This window comes from Ornithodoros turicata, chromosome 6, assembly GCF_037126465.1.
Source record: "Ornithodoros turicata isolate Travis chromosome 6, ASM3712646v1, whole genome shotgun sequence".
NCBI classification, from domain to species: Eukaryota; Metazoa; Arthropoda; class Arachnida; order Ixodida; family Argasidae; genus Ornithodoros; species Ornithodoros turicata.
The window spans coordinates 15,306,541-15,324,540 of NC_088206.1; the positions used below are offsets into that span (position 1 = coordinate 15,306,541).

Consider the following 18,000-nt stretch of genomic DNA (forward strand, 5'->3'; position numbering starts at 1 on the left):
TCTTTAGACGCATTGAAGGCCTGAACGCACTCCATATTCTTGATGCCTCTTGGATCCCCTTATAAAATATATTCCGAAATCCAGGCGAGTTGATGGGGTCCATATATAAAGAAGCGGCTTCACGGTTTTCCGGCGTTAATCGCTCAGCAAACAAAGCCTCATTGGGAAGCGTATTGGACGACATGACAGCTGTTGTCCCGGAAAGTCAACGGCCCGTGCACACCTTTCCACGCCTGTCACCTCTCATACAAATCCTGCCAGTTGATGACGACCTTCTCGCGTCGACATCGATGCTACGCACTGTGTTATACGTTGTCGCTCGTAAGTGGGGCCACGTACATTGCTGCTGAGTATCATGACGGAAGGGATTCGTCCCCCTTCGCCGTTAGTCCCGGCTTCGTACGCGTTTTAGCTCTTGCAAAGCGGAAGCACATGTGGTGCTGATTAATGTGGAGGTGGACTCGATCACCCCGACATGCAGGGACACAGTATTTGTTTTACATTTTTCAGCGTCTAAACGGGGTGTTTTCTCTCTCTCTCTCTCTCTCTCTCTCTCGTTCTCTCTCTGTAAATAACCACTTCTTGTGTTATTTCGAAGGCTCAACTGAAAGGTGTCATAGCTGTTTTGAAAAGAAAAAGGAAAAAAAAACTGTTTCCTGAACATCATCCCCCCCCCCCCTGTTTCCCACATAAAAAATTAAAAAATAAACACCCGAAATAGTGCTACGAAATGGAATGCACCCCCGAAGTGGTGTTTTCTGTAGAATATTGCCCTTTAAACTGTGTTTTTTTTTGTTTTTGTTTTTTGCATAATACACCGTTGAGACGGGTGTTTTACAAAACAGCCTTCAGTATGGCGTGAAACTTACACTACAAAGGTGTGTGCCATTCTGAACAATATATTTACACCCGAAAACCGGTAAAAAATGTTTTCGTAGAACTAGGGATTTCCTCTAAGGGGAAGAAAAATATCCGTGGGACGAGACGATTTGAGGTCGAGTAGTCGTTTCATTTCAGCCCGTTGTATTCTCACTAAATTTAAAGGGATACTAAAGTGCGACAAAGCGTGGCAATGCTCCCTCAGAGAGTTAGAAAAGAAAAACATGGCGATGGTGGCTCCTACAAAACACAACAGCCGGCTACTCCAAAACACATGAAAATGAAAATTAGTCCGTCTAATAAGTTAGAGGCGCTGCTATGTCCACAAGGAAATATCATCGAAGCAGCTGTCGCACGATGTCTAAGATCCCTCGGCCATTCTCCGAGGTCCCTCAATTGGCAATAGGTCCGCTTTCGAATGGCAAGGTTGTGGGTTCGAACCCGGCCGAGGACGCCAGTAACATGGAACATTCGACGAGCTGCCACATTCCGAACTTCTCGCACGGATGTTCATCTCGGAGGCCTTTGGATATCACACAAGCACGTACAGAAAACCCGAACGCGCTTTGGTCTGCTCGCAAATATGATCAGAAAGGCCACTCGCGTGAGCATGGTCGTTCTTCCGGTTTGCCGGTCGTGCCTGTCTTGGATCTCGTTTCTTGACGCGGGCGTAGTCGCAGCGTGCACGGCCCTGGGTGGACCGAGCTGTCCGCCCATGCGCTCACTTGATACGCGCGGCCCGCCTCGATGTCCCATCTGGTCCGCCCCGGCCCGCGGCGAAGGCTGGCCACGAAACACAAGGGTGTGTATGTGCAACAAATTCGCTCGTGTTGCGAAGCGTATATATCTTGGTCGCGTGCTTAATTGAGGAAACCCATCGTGTACTCCAGAAGCTCGCCCTGGGGTCGATGCAGTTCTCTATCTGTGTGGCTCGTAGGGCTTCGTGAAAATCAAAGGGAGCAACACGTTCTGAGATACATGGTCATGACACGGTTCTTGGAAGCCGTCGACATTACACAGGTGTCGACAGAGAGAGAGAGAGAAAAAAAAGTGCATCTTTGGGCATTGTGCCACGCACTTCTAAATGTCATAGTTCTATATAGGGCCGTCACGTGGCCATGTTATGTGACCAGGTGGTCACGCATGGTCACATGTTGTCACGTGGTGTTTGGCCTTACAAAGGCACGGACGATGTTTGGCTTTAAAAAAGTTGTCCCTTTTAAATATAAGCTTGACCGCTTAAAGTCCAATTTACCCGTAGTCTTCTTTTAGTAGTCTCTAGTGTAATCCAAACAGTACTTGGCTCTAATATAGGCTCGCTCTGTTCTCGTATTGTCTTTGCGCAGTATGACCTCCGTTGTCGTTGCGCCATTAAGCATCCGATCAATCAATCAATCTGTTCTTGTAGGTGGAAGATGCCGCGTTGAATTTTCGAGGTGGCTGGGAGTCGTGATGTGTTCGTGTTACGCTTTTCGTCCTCAAGGCCTGGGAGTCGCATCTTGATTTCATACACGTCAACAAACGCCCGTTAAAAGGAGTTGCTCGTCAGCATTCCTCCACGCAAAGATTTCTTCTTTACATTATTTCTTCTGCTGATTATCTAATATCATTAATAGTCACTATCATTTCCAATAACGCGAGTCGGTGGTGGTGTCGCTTTCTTTTCTCTTTGTCGTTATTTTTTCTTTTCTTCTCTCTTTCTTTTTTTCGACGAGGCGTTATGCGACTTGGAGGGGGGCGAGGCGACTTTACAGGGAACTGTGCCGACATTTATACATTTGGACGTCTAAGGAAAACACTGGGAAAGCACGAAGACACGCACAGCTTCCATTTTGGATGGGTGTCCACTGTCGAGCACCTATCTCAGGATACCTAACACAATCCCAGTATTATAACGCGGCTGGTATCCCATTCAGTAATCGCGGAAGGCACTTTGTAAGCAGGCGGGAAACGAAACATACGACCCGCGCAAAGACACTGCTACTGAGCAGTTTAGTGCTGCCACCTGGAGGAAGCGGGCGGGAACGGATCGTCACCTGCTCTCTCGTGTTGGTAGATCGCGCCACTGCTTCAATGCTGCTTCCTGGTTCTATGTTCCTTATTATTTCTCTTCTGTTCCAGTTGTTGGTGTCATTTGCGCGCATCGCTCTGGCCAGTTGATTTCAAGACTGATATGATACGCCCTTGTACCTGGTGGGAACCTGCCATGCCACATTATGGTGGGAACCTGCCATGCCACATTACGGTCATTTGGGAATGTGTTGGGTTGCAGCATGCCCCCTTTCATGCTATTGAAAATATAGTTATGATTAGTGGCCTAGTGACGTAGTCAGAAAGGGGGGAGTTAACCCCCCTCGAAATCGTACCCTTTTTAGTGCATTTGGAAGAGCAAAACAAGAAAGAAGTCCTCCTCCCCCATGTGAAGTCCTCATAGAACCTCTCCCGAAATATTTTTCTGGATACGCCACTGATGATGCCCGCTGATGAGAAGAGGAGCGTGTATACAACCTGGAGTTTGAAACTCCACAGTGTTTGTTTGCGTGTAGACATACTTATTTTCCATACGTGTATAAGAGAAGAAACTGTTTAATGTTGGCACAAAATACGAAACATAAAAAATCGTATAAAAACGACAAAAAAAAAAAAAACAGTGCGGGGGAAACATAAAGGAACCTGTGCTCGTCCTGTCCTTTATGTTTCCTCTGCACTGGTTTTTTTAAAATCGTTTTTGTATGACTCATCAAGCTGCCCGGCTCTTGCCTTATTTTATTTAAAAAAATTAGTTAGGAACGTTCACGAGAATATCTTGTATTCCCACGCAAATATACGATCGACGTGAGAACTTGTATTTCGGGTCGTTTGGTCTTCTCTACACGCCCCTCCACTTGCCTACAACAGCGTGGCCCCTCACAATTCTACCATTCGCACTCAACCTTCATTATTTGCCGGAAATCATCGACAATCAATGTGTGAGTACACGAACTATACTATACTATACGTAGGATTCGCGCATACCTTAGACCTAGACAAAACGAAAACACACACACACACAACCCACCGCCAGACGTCCCTGCGCGTGTCACGCATGACGTTTAAAGCCATGTGACCGCAACGAAGCGTCACGTGGCCTGTCACGGGCCAGGTGGTTTGAGCACAGTCTTGCGTCGTGCTCTCGGTGCGACAGCATCGACGATGACTGCAGCGTGGCATGACATTCAAGACTTGTCTTGGGACCAGAGCTGGACATCGGACTGGGGTTCGTCGAGCCCGGGTCCGCCGTGCCTGGCGGCAGGAGTTCCAAGACTCCCCGGGGTGTCAATATCGGGCTGTCTGTTACATCAGCATACACCGCCTTGCGATTCGGAATGTGAGCAGCTTTACAATGTACGAATTTTTCACTTAGCTTGCAGCAACCAGGATTTTCACTGCATGCATCTTCTTTTCGTTTTTTTTTTTTTTTTTTTTTTCTGGTTGATATTATCACTGTCAGCGTACTATGTCTCCTTGTTATGACGTGCATGTCGGCGGACAGTGTCACATATATAATCCCAGATTCCTTTTTTTTTTTTTTTTCAAGTATTAGAAAAGGTCGTGCGGCTCCCTGTAGTAGTTCGAGAGAGAGAGAGAAGAAAAAATAAAGAGACAACAATGTTCATTGCTATGAACATGCAAAAAGTGCACGACAACAAGTGTAATTGGTTAGAAGGCTGATGAAGGCTTTGTGTTGCGCGACAACTATATGATCACTGAAAAGTGTACAACACCTTGTCCCTCACGAGATCTATACGTAAGGATATTTGTGTCTTGACTGTCCTGGCACGCAAACCTCCAAATTTTAATTTAACAATGTATCGCCAGGTCGTGCGAATCCCCATTCCCCTCTGTCCTTTCTTGCTCTCTCGATTGTTTTTCGTCTTCTTTTTCTTTCTTTTTTTTTTTTTTTTTTTTTTTTTTGCTGTAGGCATTATTTTGATGCCCGATAGGAAAATTTACCTTTTCAGCAAGGTCACATATAGGAAACATCAAATCAGTCGCAATTCACTGAAGAATGCTAGCTGCTAATTGGATGTACCAGATATGATGTAAAACAAATACACTTCTTCTTCTCAAGTTTTTTTTCTTCTACCGATCAATCAATCAAATACCTTTATTTACGTAATCTTTGATACGGTTGTTCCTCCAAGTGTATGATGATTTCAGATGGTGCTAAGGACGTCGGAAGACAAGAGTATTCCTCACAACACTTTATTTCAATCAGAGATCACACAAATGTGAGCAAGGTTTCATTCACTATACGCCATACTCTACCATACTTCTGTCATACCCTGCATCACCTTTTGTGATGTACTAATATTCTGCCGGTATAACTCGAAACGGTTCCCAGCCTTATAAAAATAAATGCCTTTGACGCTTCGTCTTGAGCCGACAATGCTAATGTTGTTAATCCTATTTCGTCTGTCATGCAGGTTCTATAGTGTATATTCTGTTCCGTTCTATATTCTCGCACGATATAACTTACTCGAAGAGACAGCGTGGAACAGCCGTCTGGCTTTGAGATTGGAGTTGGCAGTTGCGTGTAGGTTCTGCATGCACAGTTTCATTCAAGGGGGCTTCTTTGTTTTTGATATGATGTCAACGAAAACACGGAAAGAATGTCATGCGCCCATATCGTTTCGATTCTTCTTCCGATGACGTAAGCATGAGTAGGCGTTCATTTCGCAGACGTCACAGAGGTGTGCGAACGAATACTATTTTGGAAATTCATAAATGATCAAAAAAAAATCGTCTGTGGGGGGCAATACCATAATCACTGTCACGACGGTGACGCGCCTTTTTATCTGTACCTGGATGGTGCTACATGATTTACTTGAAATGTTTTAGTTCAACTTTAGTTGAAGGCTATTCAACTACAGTTGAACTGCGCGCCTGTCTTGGTTCCTGTCATATGGGAATATATATCTCTCCAAGACATGCAGCTTTCAATTGACCACCACCACTAACGATGATATGGTTGTCTTTTTTTCTTATGTTTTTGCTTGAAAAACACTAGTGTAACTTATCCTACCTTCCTCCGTGGGGAAAAAGTTACCCTCTCAAGGTACCGTAGCACTATACCAACCAATAAAATTAAGTCACGTTCGAATCACATGGTGACTTCGCCATTTCTGCTTAGCGTGGTAAACAGTGTCTCTCGAGCCTATTGAAAAAAATAAAACTGCTCGTGTATTTCACATTTCACACACAATGTAAACCTGATTCCGAGCGTTATGTTCTTCTTACTTGACGGTACACGTATAAGGAGCCCCGAAATGAGTGTATAAGTATCGAGAGTGGCGTATGTGTGTTAAGGGCGTTTTGTAATGAGGAGCATCGTGAAAGCCTTGCGTTACAGGAAGGAGCGAAAAAATACCTTAGAAATGCACCTTTAACATCTGGGCGCCTGGAAGCAATATACATTTTACGACACCGTGCAGCAACCACTGGCATTCTGTGGGCTTCATTAAGAGTCTGTATTTGCAACAGCTGTGAAAAGCTCGCCCTGATAGATAGAACATTCAGACCCACCTGTTCTATAATGCATCCGATTGTAGTAATCGTTGCATGACTTGCATCCTGCCATACTAGCTGAGGATGAACTCGCGTACCAAAGAAGCCACTGGCACGATGAAGACGATAGATCCGTTTTTGGACTACGTCTCAAAATTTCCTTGAAAATTCAAAACCTGAGTGTACGGCGTAAGGTGTGTAAATTTGCTCAACAAAAATTTATACAGAGCGACAGGTACAGGGACATGAAAGCATGGCATTTGTTTACGTGTGTGTGTGTGGGGGGGGGGGATATTCATTTATTAAAAGGAAAGGTCTGCCAGACCAAGGTCGGCATGCTATTCCATTAAAAAAAATTGTTTATGTCTTGTTCGCCATCTGATTGCTTTTTCGGTTCCTCTTTTGCCCCAATTTTTGTTTCTCGAATTGTCCGCTGATTTTTTCGCCTTTTCTATCTTTTTGTACCGTTCATAAGTTTGTGTTGTAAGTGACTTTCCGCGCTTTCTTCTTTTTCCTTTTTTCTTAACATAGCCATGTTAGATTTCTCGCTAGTCTCGTCGCAATTCACCATCAAAGCCCAAATTGTTATCGTCATCAAGGTCGCGTGTAACACGATGTACTTTTTTTTTTAACAAATTTGTTCGCTGGTTTGTTAAAAAAAGGTACAAAGTGGAAACCCTCGTTGGGAAACAGACGCAACGTCCAGGAGTCTAGGAGGTTAAAGAACTGTTGTTTTTTGCTTGACTTGAGTTGCATTTGTTTATTTATTTTTTTTCCCTCTCTTTACGTGTTCTGGGAGTGACGTGTCCTTTGTCGGGACTCACAACTCCATATTTTTCTTTTTTCAATCAATCAGTCAATCGTCTGTTCGATGTATATAGACTGGGATAGCTTATTTAGTGACTCTAGACTGGGAGCGTCTGTCCCTGCCGAATGAAACTTTTTCCTCTCCCAGTCTTTTTTACCCATCACGCTTTCTGGCATCGACGCCGCGGCCCCACCTAGTTTCGGTTTTAGGTCCATCCTTGTCGCTTGAGCAGGTACTTATATTTGGAGCTCACCAAAGTCTTTTCACACGATATTTCAAACAGAGACTGTCCTCCTGAACTTTAAGAACAGCACTTCACCTCACAGCACGCTGAATGCCAACCATGGCATATATAGAGTCATTACGCCTTATCTGCGGAAAGCGCTGGACGTACGGTTTTCTTTCTTTCCTTTTTCTGTCTTTGTGTGTGTGTGTGTGACGATTAACGTATTGCTCCATAAGTATCACAAAGAGGCGTATACCTCCCATTTTCAGCGAATCGGAGGAAAAAAGCGATTCGGGATTATGGTTGACTATATAGGATCGTGGCATGCGGTTAAGCGCTGTTTTGAGAATGTACGCTCTTAGAAAGTATATCGTTCTCTCCTTCCGATTCGCTGAAAATGAGGGGCGTATATACGCGTTTTTTGACAATCATGATGCTACGTTAATCGTCACAAAAAGGCGTACGCCCAGCGCTTCTCACAAAATATCACCCTGCGCAATGTCGGCTGTAGCGTGCATTGTGGTGAAGTTGTGTTCTTTGAGTGTACTGGATCAACGGCTAATGACCTGCGAGGCTTTCTCTTCAATCTATACCGCCACGGGATCGCTAGATTCTGCACTTTTCGATGTATTATTGTATATGTTACACACAGTGTACAGCACCGCTATCCCGTCGAAGCCCACATGCTCTAGGCGGCCAGGGCTCAGCTGCTTGCACTGTGATCTTTGCGTTTCGTGCCGCTCTGAAAGACAGAAAAAGAAGAAACGCGTGCAGCTCCAGTTGATGCGGACTTCGCACAGCTGTTCTGGGCCAGCTTTTGTTCGCTGCTTCCCGAATACAAGTAGCTCGTGCCTGCTGCCGCGGTTGGGTTGCTTCGTTGTCGCTGTTGCCACGTCACCGAGGTTTCTTCCAAGTTCTCGTAGCGTTGCACGTACGTTAAATGATGTATTCGAATTTTGATAGCTGAAAGACAAAGAAAGAAAAGGGGGACGACGCCAAGCGCAGTTTAGGAGAAGGTCGTGTCGTTTCGCAGTGTTACATATAATCAAGACGGCATAGTCTGTAGTACATGTCAGTGTGATATACCTTTGAAAGTAGTTTAAGTTGAACTGGAGCTTTAATTTTGTGCCTAGATCTACTTGCACACTAGAAACAGAACTTCACTGCATAAAACACATAGGCAATCGAACGTCATTCTGAGCGGTATCGTTCCCTTTCATGGTTTGTGCAAAACGAGAGATATACGCACCATTTTAGTACGCATTCATGCGTCCAAATTGACGTATACGTCAATTTGGACGCATGTTAATTGATACGAAAGGGCGTACGACCCACTCCCTGCCTTTTTCTTCTTCTTCTTCTTCTTCTTATAGAGCGCACGCTGCTGTTGACAACGCAACCAATACAAACATTGCACTGCACGCGAGGTAGTCCGACCTATGAGAAACGTTTTTTCCCGGTCCAGCTGTCTTGAAATTCACGGAGGCAGTGTGAGGCTTAAGTCTGTATGTTGATTTTGCCTGTGTGCACTGCTATACTGCTGCTGCTCGTCGCTGTGTCGTCAACGCTTATGCGAAATTTTATGTTCGCAAGTGTAATGCAAAGTCGTCGTAAACATATGGATAATCCTGCATCTACAGGGCTGATTTCGTGAAGAGTTTCATTATAGTTCCCCGCCCAACTGATATTTCTCTCGCGTTCGCACTTACACATGTTTATAGTGAACCTCTCATTTTCATGTGTCTAAGATTGATCTTGTTTTCCATTGAGTGCGTTCTACCTTACTCTGACTATAAATTGTACTCTGCTCTGCTCTGAACATACACATCATGCTCCGTCTGTGTCCCGCAGGACAACGTAGAATGTAAGGTGAGCACTGAGGCTGCTCTCTTTGCACCTCTTGTGCTTTTGAAGAGGCGTAGGTGCAACACTTCTGGACTGGGCCTTGCAGGATGTCAACTGACTGATCATTGAGACAGCATTTGCACGTACGAGTGTCCAATTCACGCAGTTAATATTTTGAAAGTGTGTATGGTAGGGAGAGCTTCGAACTCTCGTAAGGATTATATACGCGCCCTATGGGTCTCGTGCAGAATTGCAGATATATGATATATCGAGGATGCAAGAAACCTGATTTTTGCACAATTTTTTATTTCCTGCAGTGACGATTAGAAATCCTGGGAGCAAGCTCGAGTTCAATGAACGCGTGCAGTAACACGATGGGTAGCAGCGCACCTTCTGCGACATATGTGCACCTGCTATGCACGCAACAAGAACATGCTGTACTGTCGCAGTACAACACTACATGTTCACTCGAATTTGCGCACATGAGAGAGAGGGGCACCCGCATGTGCAGTGCAGGTGTGGCACGGTTGAAGGGCTTCCTTCACGACCCAGCCTGTGCAACTTTTCGCCCAGATTTACAAGTACACAGTATAGGGTTAAATCCCCGGAATTTGTCAAATGTCAAATGATTCGAGGCAATAAGGCTGTTGCTGGAATCAAAACTGGCAAGCTTTGAGCTGCAAGAGCCAACCTCTGGAAAGCAAACTTGGAGAACCTAGAGGGTGCCACCTTTTTCTGGGTGTACGACGTATAGTTACCGCAGTACCTTCTCTTTCTTCCTCTTGATGATGATGGCTGCTGTTAAAAAAAAAAAAAGAGAGAGAATAAGACTATCCCAGTGCACCAAATGTGCAAAAGGTAACCTCACTTTACCTTGACTTTTCCTTAACAGCACCTGGGCGTGTCCACCCATGAAAATTCTTGCCTTCCTGGTATTTGTTTGCATTGATTTCTTCCTACCGTTACGGGTTGCTACGCGACGAGTGTGCAACTTCGACCATTCGAACCCATGTTTACCTATTGATCTGGAACGAGAACGGACCCTATCGACCTAGTTGCTTGCGCTCTTGAAACAGTGCGAATCGAAACGAGGAAAACTTTCCACGTCAAGCCGGCAGTATACGGAGACCACAACTGCGACGATTGTGTGGACAGCTGGACTGAGTTTTTCCTCGACGTTCACATTCCGCCAGTCGAGCAACAGCTGATACAATAGTCCTAGTCTTCCCGAATCTGATACATGTATGTGCACAGCTTCACTGCCCGCTGTTGTAGGTGTGTAAAGGAGTCAGATATGCATCCTTGTGCGAACATAGGAACGATGGATGATACGCTGCTTGCCTATTAGACGTCCGCGGTTGCAGGTATTATTTAGAATCCAACTAAGAGTCCTTCGGAGAGTAAAAGGAATCGTGAACCTTCTATCAACTCCACAGACGCATTTGGACGCGGTATATGATGACAGTATAGGCTTTTCGGTATCCGTGGTAATGTCCTTGAAGTTCCTGCGAAATTCGCTGTTATGGGAGAAAGATTTCTTCATGAACTGATATTTTAAATTCGAATATAGACACTCGATTGGTTGGAACTCCCAACTCCAGTGCTATTACTCTAGGAGTGCGCTTGCAAATCTCGGAAGAATTCGTGGGAATTGGAGCTCAAGCAATGTGTAATGAGACGGCTCAGCATCAAGTCTATACCATAGCAGTATGCGTTTGTACGCAGGTATGTCTAGCACAGTGTACAGTAAGGGGCGGTTGGAGCTCCGAAATAGATTTTCGGGGAAGTAGTTTGAATAGATAGTCGCAAATATGCTCTTTATTACTGGATGAGCTATTTCAACGAATACTAATGAAAATTAAGTTATAGCTAGCTCAGTCGGCGTTCCTTGGAGAACGCCTGAAGAGGTTCGCTCGCCGTAGAGTCATTTCAGTGATTTCACGCAGAACCGCTGAAGGTGTATTCTCTACACCGGTGGAATGCCCCCTGTCTTGTCATCGTCGTGTTCATTGTTAATCATTATGTTTAATTGTTGTTTTTATTGTCTACATAAATATCCATTTATCTGTATATACCTCTATCAGAAGCACTCCGCTTTACATGAGGTCTTACCTGCCTGGTGGTTGGTTGGTTACCTGTCATTGTGGCGGCATACTGCTTGGGACTGCTTAGAAGTCGGCCCAAGACTCGCATTCCCCCCAGAGCGTTAGTCCTGACGTTGCCCACCTCTGTGAGGCCGACAACGGCGACCTCTTTCAGTACTACCACGACCAACACCTACTGCTTGGGACGGATTGTGCGTCCAGGGCCCGACTTCACGGGGAATTGTGCTGACATGTATACTAAAGCGAGTGATCAAAACACAGGGGAAACACACAGGTAGCTCCAGCTCTACGGAGGTTCGAAGCGGGGTCGCCTCCGAGTTTCCAATCATTTACCTCTTTGTACAAAACTTCGACATCATTCTTTGTGGACTATTATCCACCAAATCCCCAATTAATTTACATATTTCTTTGTCTCTCTCTCCCGCCCAGGCAAAAAATGGCGAAGCCTGACCCTGCAGGAAAGACGCCCGTATGTCGAGGAAGCCGAGAGACTCCGCCTGCAGCACATGCAGGACTACCCTAACTACAAGTACAGGCCCCGTCGGCGCAAGCATGCTAAGCGGAGCTCCCGCAAGGGAAGTCCTTCGCCACCCGCTTCGGCATCGCCTCCGGGCTACAGCCAGTATGCGTACGAAACCCCTACCGACGTGGCAGGACTGCAGACGCCGGACGCAAGTCCCCACGGCAGCCCGTGTTCCGACGCCATGCGCCGTCCCGAGAACACCAACTTGGTGTACCAGCCAATCTCTGTGAAGGAACCTCCTCAGCTGACGATGTCCCACGCGATGCGGTCCTCTTTGCCGACTCCCGAGATGTCGCCCATAGAACCCGAGCAAGATGGCATCATCCTGGTTAAGGACGACAACAGCCATCTGACGCAACTCATGTGCAAGTTCGATAACAAGTCGCAGTTTCTGAAGAACATACGTCCACCGTACAGGTAGGTTTGTATTGCAAGCTGTATAGGATGGGACAAGCGCAATGCTTGCCCACATCGCGCTTCAAAAATAGTACTGCTCTCGCCCTCAAAACGAAGCTTCCCATGTCTGTCAGTGATAGCAACTTTGTGACAAATTCTTGCAAAGTCAGTGCTGTCTAACAGTGAGCTTGCTGAGGCTTTTGTTGTCACTCCATCGAGAATGTCTCCACACGAGGTGCATTTGGTATGGCTGAGCTACAAATATTGTATGCCTCTTGGTTTAGACTTCAGCTGGTGCCACAACTTTTCATTAGCTTGCAGACACTACCGTTAGTAGGCCATAAGACTGTTGCCTATCTCAGGCTCTCCTGTGGTTGCTGTTTGCTCGTTATTCCAATGAAGTAACGTCATTTTCCTTTGTATAAGGGATGGGTCCATGGGATGCAACAGCATTAAAGCGCACATACCGTTGTCACACTGAGCTCATTCATTGTTTGCAGCTTTGTGCCAGGTAGCTCAACACGGTGCTACTTTTATTTCGTAATCACACGTCAACGTCTTGTTTTTCTTCTCCAGGACGCAAGTGAATATGCGCCAGCAGCATCAGCAGCAGCATTTCCAAAGCGGCCCCGCTCCACAACTCCGAGCTCTCATGGCGGGCTACCCGTACCCCACCAATCCAGGCCATCCGTACTACCAGGACCGTTCCGCCTGTGCAGTACAGTCGTCCGGATATCAGCCCAGCGCACCTCCGCCATACCCTCAACAGGGCTACTATGCGGAAATGCAGTACCAGGACCAGCAGTTCCTGGACCACAATGAGCTTCAGCAGTACTTCGACCCTACCGTGTCATCATCATCAGTCTCCTACACTCAAGGCACTCCTGTCGTGACATCCTCGGGGATGTACGACACAGAAAGCATGTACGGTCACAGCATGTACCCTCAGGAAGCGGCGGCTGCAGAAGACTACGCTATGTACGGTTCGCAGTCGTCATCTCAGTGTCCCGTCTACCCAATGACCGAGTCTGCGCTCACTGGTGAAAGTGACGGGAATTCCGTGGCACCAGGCGGCGGGATCATTGCAGCTCTGGCAGAGACGCGTCAGATTATGTCTTGATCATGATTGGCCGACTAAGCGAGCAGGACTTCTGGCGCGAGTCTTTCTACCAAAGAGCCTTCTCTCTCAACTCCGTGTGCTCGTGCCTTCGTTTGTTGACCGTCTATGACGTCATGCAGGAGCCGTCACAGACTTCTCAAGACGACTTGAAGTGCTTTTCTAGGACCGGTGAAATTTTGACCTAACAGACGTTGTCGCTCGTATGTGATAGCGCTTGTCTAGGGCTGCAATCGAGCCGCAGCTGCCCAAGTTTGTTCCGCCTGTAGGCGAGGCGCGATGAACTGCGTGATATGTTCTTTCTTTCCCCTCGCAATATTTTTGTCCAGCATTGACGTGCGTCCGAGTTCACTTTATTAAGCCAGCTTCAATTACCTGAAATCTACACGGTCTGCAGTCTCTCATAAAGCGATGTTTGCATAGTGACACCGATAGGATCCGATTCGGCTTTTATCATCTTTTATTACCTCTACCCTTACTATTATTATTTTAGTAGAAACTGTAAGAAAACTCTTCGGTGTTATAAGTTTTTCTCCTATATATAAGGTTTCCCCTATAAGGTTTTCCCTTCATCTCCACCGTAGCGAACGTTGACCATACAGTCTGTTAAACGTTAACTGTTTTTGTGACTCGTATTTATTTGCTGATGTTTCAGCATGTATCCAATCTTTTGACTTTCGGAAGCTGGCTTAATTAACTGCCCTCTGGATCGCATGTGTGCGCGTCTTGTAAGCATGGCCTACCGTCAGTGCAGCATGACGGACCAACGCAAGCCTTCTATGGCTCCAGTTGAGCCAACCGGTGATTATGTGATGCTGCACTTCACACATGGCCTCCTATTGTCGTGTATGCGATGAGCAGGTGAGGCCTGGCGTGACTGGACCGGGTGGTACTAGTCACAGACACGTCCGACACCTCCGGTCCCCCTCGTCACCCAGTCCTGCATCTGGTCACATGTGGTGACCCTCATATTTTCTTGCGAGAAACGTGAAAAGTGTTTGGGGGACTATTGCTCGAGCAGCGGCTACAACTGTGTTTGAGGATCTCAGATAGTAAAGGTGGCCACTTATCTGAAAGTACAACTGCACTTTAGTGCTTATCAATTCAGGAGTATGCAGATCAGGTTGGAACTCGAAGCTGATAAAGTATGCTTACTACATATATAGGTAGCACAGTTCGGGCCCACAGCTAAGTCCCACCAATGAGAGAAAGAGGAAATCGTTACGTATCTTTATCAATGCGAGCTTAGGCATGTTTTGGCAAGTGTGTCATTCCTCTTGCGAAGATGGTGTTTGCCCTGGTACCCTCTTGGTCGATTCCTCACGGCTGTCATAGGCTGACTGTCTTTCTTTTCTTCTGAAGCCTAGTTCTTGCGAGACGATATTAACGTGGTTCCGGTACCATCAACACCGAGCCCCGTACAACATGATTTACAACTTTGTTGATGTCATAATGACCATTGAGTCTTACATCATTACATCGGCACTTTCTCCGCCTGAGTGTACTAGGCTTGAGAGGGAGGGACACAGGGCGATAAGGGACAACGGCACCTAGGTACAGAAGGCCTGTCTAGTGCTTCTTCTCCCTCCTTCGCCACGCGGACGAAAAAGTCGGGTTGTCGTCTGCTTCGGCCAATCTCCGCAGACGATCTCAAACACAGGCTTCCTCTGGCTACCAGTGGCTTCCCACGCGGCTGATGGCGACTTGTCGCCATAGACCAGACTTTGTCTACCTAGGTGGCGTTGCAAAGGGCAAGATTGGCGTGCTTAAACTTGAGATGACAGAAGTACAGCTGTGTTATGCGTGATCCTTGATGGATATTTCTCTGAAACGACTGAATGTCCTCAAGGCTGAAGTGCCTCCCACCGACCAATGGTGAAATTAAGTGAAGTATATTGGCGGAGTCTTTGTCATAATGAAATACGATGAAACGGCGTCACCGCGCGAAGCTCCCCCTAGCGTGACATTCCGAAGTATTATGGGTGGCTTTTGTTTGGCGGTTTCGTTGTCTGTTTGTGGCTCAACCGTTACTTTCTGTTTTCTCCCGGTCGGTACTTTCATCGTCTCTGTAAATAGAAAAAGTTATTATTAATATTATTGTACAGTACCGAGAAAGAAAGAAGTATATATTATTATATATTATGATGAGAAGGAGTTAATGAGCATAGGTAATTATGCACGTGTGTCTTTTTCTGTCGTTTCTCTCTCTTTCCTCTCTCTTTTTCTCTTATTTTTTTTTCGTCACATTCCACGGTGTTCCGCAAAAGTATTGGACAGGGTGCGTGTTTGATTTCTTCCTTCTGTTTTTCCTGCGACGCGAATAGGGCCCTTTGCAATGACGTAGTACGTTTCCGTGTACTTGTAGCTTTAGGTCTAAAAAGCTAATTAAATACGACCTTACATTTCGTGTGTGCAGTAGGCACACTTCGGGAACCGGTTTAAGCACAATCCAGAAATCACAAAATGCCTACAATGCGTTTATTCATCGACGTGCCTTACAGATAATGGTGCTTCCCTAACATTGGCGAGAAGTCTCCTCTTTACAAGATATGACCAACTGGTTAAACCGGGACTACATGGTGCTATGATGTCTCACCGTAGTTTCGAAGTGGGTGCTTCACAGTCCCGTTTCTCAAGTTGCGATGATGTGATACAAGAGTTAACCAATTGGATGAGCTCCTATTATTGAGACATTTATCTCTGAAGCACCAAAGTGCCTGCATTTTGCCAGTCTTGGAATCATTGGTAGGTTGCCAAGCTATCATATTTTATACTGTTAACTTTACCTTTTCTAACAATGGTTTCTAAGCTCACGATCTCTCAAGTACACATCTTTCACAACATGCTGTATTGCACCAAACAACTCTACAAACCGAGTTCTATCGAGCAGTATATAGGGTGCGAGCATCCGTAGTGACAGTAAAATTGCTTACCTTTACTGGCTGCACGAATAATGCCACACAGTATTCCGTCCACGTTTTATAGTGCAATATTTCCCATCTTTGTACTCGTGTCAATTATTTCTGTTGAACTATAATGCATTGATTTGGATTCAAACTTTGTTAGGACTCACTTGTACTGCACGTTGATAATTGTTTCTGGTACGCGTACCATCCGTACGGGAGATAGAATAGCGAGTTTTTCGTGCACCGTACGCTATAGCCTTTGCGTGCGTGGTGGTTCTCCGCAATGCGCGAAGCTCTCATTATGCTTTGCACACGCGCAGAACCACCAACACGCAAACCTTACCCTTACGTACGCAAAGGCAATAGCGTACGGTGTACTAAAACTCACTAGTGATAAGTTAACGTTGTGATAAGTGATAACGTTACCGTTTAGACGTACCAACAGATATAAATCAAACGTTAATTTCCTGTAGGAAGCACAGCTCCCTGTAAACCAAAATTCTCAGGTTGCTGCGACGAATTACTGCTGTCCTTTCCATTATTTATGTCTTCTATGTCTTTTGAATGGGAAAGGAGGACATGCTGGTGGCACCTGAGTGGACCGTACTTTTGTGATGGGCCACAGATGGAGACACGCCACCTGTGCATGTCACGTTTCTGTTTTTCCTTGATGGATGAGCACCGAGTGAGTTTTGTCGCATGTGTCCCGGAGCTATAAGAACGGTTTTTCGAATAAACTTGTTCTGTGTTTCCAACTTCACGTGTCCCCTGTCATATTATTTGGTTGTGGCGGGCGGCTGTGGGTATGCATTTTCTTACACTGGTCATGTGACCAACAGCATAAACACGGACGAAAATAAGGAAAGGTAGCACAGTGATCACGTGAATCCACTTTCGCTTTCAACTCGGACACGCAACAACAACTATACATGAATGACGAATGGATGAGGTGATTCACCGCAACAATTGCGGTACCATACCTCAGTGCATGCGGGTTAATATATGAGTGGGATGACGACGAAAAAGAGGAGGCATACACACTCGCACACATACAAATGAGATATCACACACGAGGATGCGCCATAACTGATGGGGATAGTAGTTCATCCGGTCGGCCACCGGAGCTGTAGTGCTGTGAAGATCACATCTCCGCATTCATGGCAAAAGCTCTGACGTCAGAGGAGTTCAAGCAGGTTAGTAGACGTCAAGAACAGATAGAATGAGTGCAGGCATTGACTGTGCTGGACAGGGTTAGAACAAGGACCGAAGATTGCGGCAAGGCTGAGCGGCTTGTCGTTTCATGTCAGTTGGGACTGGAGCATTGCTCTCTCCGAACTCGGACGCGCAACCATTCTGTCAATGGAAGCCTGTCTGTGGATGGCGCATAGGGAATTGCTTAGTGGTTCAAGTCATGCGAACTCCAGAAGGTACACGGCCGTAAATCGGAGAGTTCGCAACCTTTCCAAGCAACAAACAAAGGTTGGGCAAAGCTAGGCTATAGTTAGGCTGGCCTACCTGGCCTTGCTTGGTCCATCATCGGCCAACAAGCTTGTTTCTTGATATGGATCTGTACCTTGACCAACGATTTGCCAAGCGTTGGCCAGCCTACGTTGTGTCAGGCTTGTGCCAAGATACAAACCAAAGCATT

General features: G+C 46.1%; 1 protein-coding gene across 3 annotated transcripts in view; it reads left to right on the forward strand.

Annotated features, from left to right (window-relative positions):
• LOC135399238 (transcription factor Sox-17-alpha-A-like) overlaps positions 1-17,109 on the forward strand; it is a 100,893-nt gene extending 83,784 nt beyond the window's left edge. The window contains exons 1-3 of one of the 3 annotated variants that reach the window (XM_064631048.1): positions 4,005-4,246; positions 11,840-12,350; positions 12,906-17,109. In XM_064631048.1, coding sequence (XP_064487118.1) covers positions 4,072-4,246; positions 11,840-12,350; positions 12,906-13,449 — 1,230 coding nt within the window. In that variant the 5' untranslated portion in view covers positions 4,005-4,071 and the 3' untranslated portion in view covers positions 13,450-17,109. Of the gene's footprint in view, positions 1-4,004; positions 4,247-8,228; positions 8,392-11,839; positions 12,351-12,905 lie in introns of those variants that run through there. The other 2 variants (XM_064631047.1, XM_064631046.1) reach the window with 2 other exon arrangements.
• Positions 17,110-18,000: the final 891 nt, after the last annotated feature.